Source organism: Trichinella spiralis, assembly GCF_000181795.1.
Source record: "Trichinella spiralis strain ISS 195 chromosome Unknown Scfld4698, whole genome shotgun sequence".
Taxonomy (NCBI): Eukaryota; Metazoa; Nematoda; class Enoplea; order Trichinellida; family Trichinellidae; genus Trichinella; species Trichinella spiralis.
The window spans coordinates 1-5,868 of record NW_003531637.1 but is presented as its reverse complement, the minus strand read 5'-3'; the positions used below and the strand labels follow the sequence as shown (position 1 = coordinate 5,868).

The 5,868-nt window shown below is 32.7% G+C and overlaps 2 protein-coding genes across 2 annotated transcripts; both read left to right on the top strand.

Annotated features, from left to right (window-relative positions):
• Positions 1-42: 42 nt before the first annotated feature.
• On the top strand, positions 43-1,741 carry Tsp_12536a (Fez family zinc finger protein 1; the record flags this gene model as incomplete). Its single annotated transcript, XM_003367186.1, has 4 exons — positions 43-89; positions 118-548; positions 1,211-1,355; positions 1,407-1,741. Coding segments are annotated over 4 exons (958 nt in total), but the record flags the coding sequence as incomplete, so codon positions are not given.
• Positions 1,742-3,421: 1,680 nt separating this feature from the next.
• Positions 3,422-5,005, top strand: Tsp_12535 (conserved hypothetical protein). The gene is given in 5 exon segments (XM_003367185.1): positions 3,422-3,436; positions 3,459-3,661; positions 3,676-3,707; positions 3,777-3,912; positions 4,933-5,005. 5 exon segments carry the CDS (start codon positions 3,422-3,424, stop codon positions 5,003-5,005), a joined length of 459 nt encoding a protein of 152 aa, XP_003367233.1.
• Positions 5,006-5,868: the final 863 nt, after the last annotated feature.

Genomic DNA, 5,868 nt, shown 5'->3' with positions numbered 1-5,868 from the left:
TTTCAGGAGCAAAGAAAAAATTGTGACCAGTGAATGTTACAGTCACAGCAGCAATACTCGCTTTGGAATCCCAACAGTTCCTCAGCCTGGTATTTGGCCCATCTCTTCGTAATTCAGATGCTTTGTATCCTCTGTGGGTGATGAATAATGTATTCGCAGCAGCAGCCGTAGCAGCCGCTAATGGCACAAAGCCAGTCCCAATCCTTTCAACCGGTTATCATCCATATTTACAATTAGCCATAGAAGAACCAAAAGAATTAGAAGAAAGACAGTCACATATGAGCTCACCGAGAGTTGATGCAACAATAAATCAACAAGTAGAATCGAACCAAATACCAGCCGAAATTCAGACTGAAAATTTTCAAGAGCAGAAATCTGTTGCTTCAACGAGCAAAGCATCGCCAAAAAGAAATTCACCAACTACTCAACAGCAACAGGCGAAGACAAAAACATTCGTTTGTCCTGACTGTGGAAAAGTTTTCAACGCTCATTACAACTTGATGCGCCACATGCCAGTGCATACTGGCGCCAGACCATTTGTGTGCAAGGTAAAATTTTGTTTCCTTATTTCAGTAAAAACACCTCTGTTTATTACTTTAAAGCCTTAACTACTCTGTGCTATTTAATATTTTCAATAATTTTACCAAGTTCATCAATACTTAAATCAGTAATTAAATAAAAAAATAAACCGATGATCAATCCATTAACATCTCTGCCAACATGTAATAATGATGAGCTTTTTATTAGTTTTCAAAATTTACAAATTGACATCACATATATATGCTATGCTAATATACCTCACTGATTAATTTACTCTCTTTATTTGCAGTAATAAAATTATAAATTTAATAAATGAGTTTGCTCATTTTGTTATCATATAAATTTCGATAATGATAATTCGATAAACTAGAAGCATAAAGCATAAAAACCGACTTTGCTTAATCATTGATCAGGTAAACGTCAAAACGTTAATTAAAAGCTTAAAATGTAGCAAAAATTTTGATCAAAATAATCATCATTGGTAAACTAATTGATATTACTTTACACATGGTATAAAATGAACATTGTAAATTAGTGCCAATTTTCATTTCCGCTATTCTGCTAGATTAACTTACACAAACATACAGCTATTTTAACACGAATGATAATATGTTGAAATTGTTATCAAACACGCATAGTTGTTGTTAAATGTGAAAATTCTACATTTCAGATGTGTGGCAAAGGATTTCGTCAAGCGAGCACACTGTGTCGTCATAAAATTATTCACACCCATGAAAAGCCGCACAAGTGTCAGACATGCGGCAAAGCTTTCAATCGAAGCTCCACACTCAATACGCACGCCAGAATTCATCTAGGTAAATGCACAGCCATTCGAAAGGAAAAAATTTTTTCATCGTCATTTTTAGGTTATAAGCCATTTGTTTGTGAATTTTGCGGCAAAGGTTTTCATCAAAAAGGCAATTATAAAAATCACAAAATGACTCACAACGGTGAAAAAGCGTTCAAGTGTCACATTTGCCAAAAAGCTTTTCACCAGGTTTACAATTTGACATTCCACATGCATACTCATCAGGAAAAGAAGCCATTCACGTGTCATATTTGTGGCAAAGGATTTTGTCGAAATTTTGATCTGAAGAAGCATTTGCGAAAGTTACACGAACGTGTGAAACCATCCCATGAAGAGAATGAAAACCAAACTACCGGAAGCAGCGTTTTCCGAAGCATCGCCACAATGATTTGAAACTGCAGTTTGGAAACTTATCATGCATTTGACTAGTTATCTTTGCACAATTTTTTTAAAACTATATAATCTGCAACATTGTCATTTGTGAATAAGTAAAAGATGAATGGATTGGTGTTGAGCTAAATGATTGCAATTTCAGCTTTTTGACTTCTATACACCAAGGACAAGTAGAAGCGACAGAAGGAGGGTCTATTTTGTCTAACGGAGGATCACTACCGTAATCCGGGCCAAGGAGAACGCCTAGCCTAGGCCTTCGCCAGCGAAAAGCAACGCCAGCTGTCAGCGGCCACGCGTAATCCGATTGGCACCATGATCAGTCGGCTTTGTAAAATTCAATGGAAACGTGTCAAGATTAAGTGGAACAACGGTGTCGTCAGGGAACATTTGTACTGGTCAGCTATCTATCAGGTCAGGGCGACTTTGCGCCACAAACAAGCCAATTATCCAGCAGGGGGTAATATTTAACTTAGCTGATTCATGTTAGGAAAAAAAACGAAACTGCAGCACACTGAACATCGACCGCCCTTTGCCGCCCAAAGTGCAAACCACAATTATGCAATGCGTACCCTTTATTCAAAACAATTGCTTCAACAGTGAAATGAACTAACCAATCGTGACAGTTGCCAAAAATACTTATCAGTTCAATCAAGATTAAGAAGTAGCTTTCACAAGACTGCAAAAATCTTCAGTTCATTCAATTTGTTTTATAATCCAAGCACAAATACACAAAATCACAAACAAAACAAATTATTATTCTAAAATGATACCAATTCCATTTTTACACAACAAATTAAAAAGTTGCTAAATTCATTCTTTTACGGTGAAAAAACACTTATATTTCGGGGAGATTACGCGAAAATGTAATAAGCATCGGGTACGGTTGGTAAATTTTTCTTCATTATGCATTTGTTTTATCATTTTGGAAATTTTCATCAATGTAAAAACAAACATTTGTACAACAAAACATTAGCAGTAACAGACAGGAAATAATTACGTGATAATGCATTGTTGAAATGAATTTATCATGTGAAATCATCATACTGTAGTAGATTTTTTACGAGTACACAAATAATTTTGTGAAACTTAAAATAATATTAAATACAAAGAAAAATTCACCAAAAAAAACATTTAAAACGAACTAATCTAATATAAACACTGGTATAATTTAAAATTTAAAATTGTTTTGTAGAAATAAAACAATCTTCTTCAGTGTTAAATAATTTAAAGCTTTATACCAATGAAAAGTAATCAATAAATTTCTTTGCCGCTGCAGATAATGCAAAATTTTTTACGATTGAAATTAATAAACGCTTACAAACTAAATAAATAAATAAACGGTGATTTAAAAAAAGACAAATAAATATCCCAATAAAGTTATTTTTTGATAGTTTATCGAAGTTTGAGTTATTTATTGTGTTGTTTGAAATTTTTATAAAATAAAAATTCAACTTTTGCGCAGTGATGAAAGAAATAATGGAGAAATGGATCAGAAAAAATAAAATACAATAAAATACAAAAAAATTGAGAATAAAATTATCAGGGAAAATTTAAACGACAGGTCCAGATTGCTGATGATATTCGCTTGAATAGATTTTAAAGTTAAAAATTATTATAATTTTCTATTTTTTTCCTGGCATGCTTCAACTTGGTCGATTAAATAGAAGAGAAAAATTATAAATGGCCAACGAAAAAGTTGTCTTAGCACCTTTTGAAGGGACAATTTAAATTCTCCACACGTCAACAGGACACTGGTGGGTTTTCATTGTTCCACCTGCTGGCCAAGCCATCGAGCATCGACCAAGCGGATAATCATAACGAGCAGTCATGTTGTGCTTGGACACAGCCAATTTTACCAGAACTTCACACTGTTGAACTGTTTATTCCTTTATGCATCACAACGCAATTTGCCCCATTGCTGTTTTTTTTTCTAGACCAAACTTTTGCCCGGGTTGGAATGAAAAACGTTAACGCCGTGAGCATGTTGTGTGCCAATGACACTGTATTTTTTGAAATTCACTATTCTCAACTACAGTTCACTCATTTTGCAAGGACACATTAAGCAGCCAACTGGAAAACGGTATGAAATTAGTCGAGACAGCAGCTTATGGTCCATTAAATCCACTACAGACTACTTTGTCAGTTACTATACTGCACAATGGTGGTGGAGTGTTTTTTCCAACTTAGACCTAATTTTTGCATCGTTTACCAGTATCACGTTTAGTCATGGAATATTTCTACGTTGTGTAAAATTTTAAGCTTTCGTGAAATGCTTACTTAAATGTCAAATTGAGTAAAATGAAAAAAAAATTTAATTTTAAAAATTCATATCTCGCTTTGCATTTTTTAAATATTTACTTAAAATGATTCGGCAATGGTGAGCAGCACTCAGTCGAACATAAAGAATAGTAAAATGCAATATCTAATAATAAATATGACGTAATTTAATCTATTCATTATCATTCATGTAATTAATTCAGTACGTTTCAGTTCAGCCAATCTTGCTTTGCTTGTCTTAATAATTTGCAATTGATCACAAGTTGCTCAGTAGGGCAAAATTTTAATTCAATATTATGAAAAATATTGAAAAGTTCACTTCAGTCAGTAATTATTAATTAAAAATTATATTCGAACAATTCAAAGAAAAAAAAACAAACAAACAATACCACATAGCTCATGCATTTGCTGATGATAATTTAATTTAAAATAGCCAATTTGTTTGTTTGTTTGTCTGTTTTTCATTGAAGATATCACTTTTAACAAACATCAATTCAACATCACAGATAATTTTGATCCTATGAAAGTTCCGATTCCTTTTAGATATTCAGATTTCAAGTGTAGTTTTAATCTACGTTCGAACTATTTTTCAGAAAACAGATAAAATGGTGATGAAATGAACAAAAAACCATTCCTGCATTCACGAAGAAGAATCTCTAACATTATCACTGTATATTATAAGAAATAACAATTTAAGTAAGAAAAAAAATTGTATTTACAAATTTTCGCTCATAAGCAAACAAATATATGCAAAATATTGTGTAAGATGAAGTAAAATGAAATTTACGCTTTTACAAAAAAAAATCAAACCTCATTGTCAACATTACGGTAAATCTCTTTAAATCACATATTTCAGTTTTTGTACAAGTTTAAAAAAATGAAAATGCACAAATATGGGATTTTATTTTTTTAAGTAATTTATACGCGAAACAAATACAAACGTATCTGATGGTACAATGTTCGATATTGTACATCCCGCCTGATTGAACAGTGGTCATTTTTGAATAGAAATTGCTAGATTTTGTACTTTGTTACGAATTTTGTATAGGTTAATATGTTGGAACATTGAGAGACAATTTGCAAATAATGTGGAGAAATTGTTCAACAAGAAAAGCATTTGTGCTTTATGCATTGTAAATTGCGGTGAAAAGCGTACCGTTAACATTGAATTGAAAGTGTTCCTTTTTGTAATAAAGAATAGCTTGTGATTAATTATTTTGCATATGCATATCTCAACTTAAAAGCAAAAAAGTGAACTCTGGGCGTTTTCCAATCGTCTACTTTATCTACAGAAGATCGTGCTGTGGTTGTTGCATACGCTGATCTGTTAGGGGAAAAAAACAATCCAATAATTCACATTGTAAAATTACTGTAACCGATTCAAAATTTTGTAGAATGAAAAACGCTGAAATTTGCATCCGGTCATCGGAATGACAGTTAGAAGGCAACTTTTTACAAAATGATCTGAATTTAAATCGTTTGCTAATTTACTGAGAATGAAACAGGTTCACTTTGGGTGAAAACAATAATGTACAAAATGATTCAAGCATGACTTGTTGTCTGACAAAGTTGCAAGGACGACAATAATAAACAATTTTCAACAACAACAACAACAACAAAGCGAATGATATCTCAAGTGAAAATATGTTAATTTGATGTGGTTGAACGATTTTTCATCCCCGACCAAAACTACAACCGTGTAATAAAATATACTGTCGTCGTTTAGACACAAAATATGACTTTTTCTTTGTAGAAACGAATTACAATTGAACATGGGGAACCAACTGAATTCAAACGAATGACGAGCAAATGAATTAAACTTTCAACCGCCAGTTTTTGGCATGGCTCAA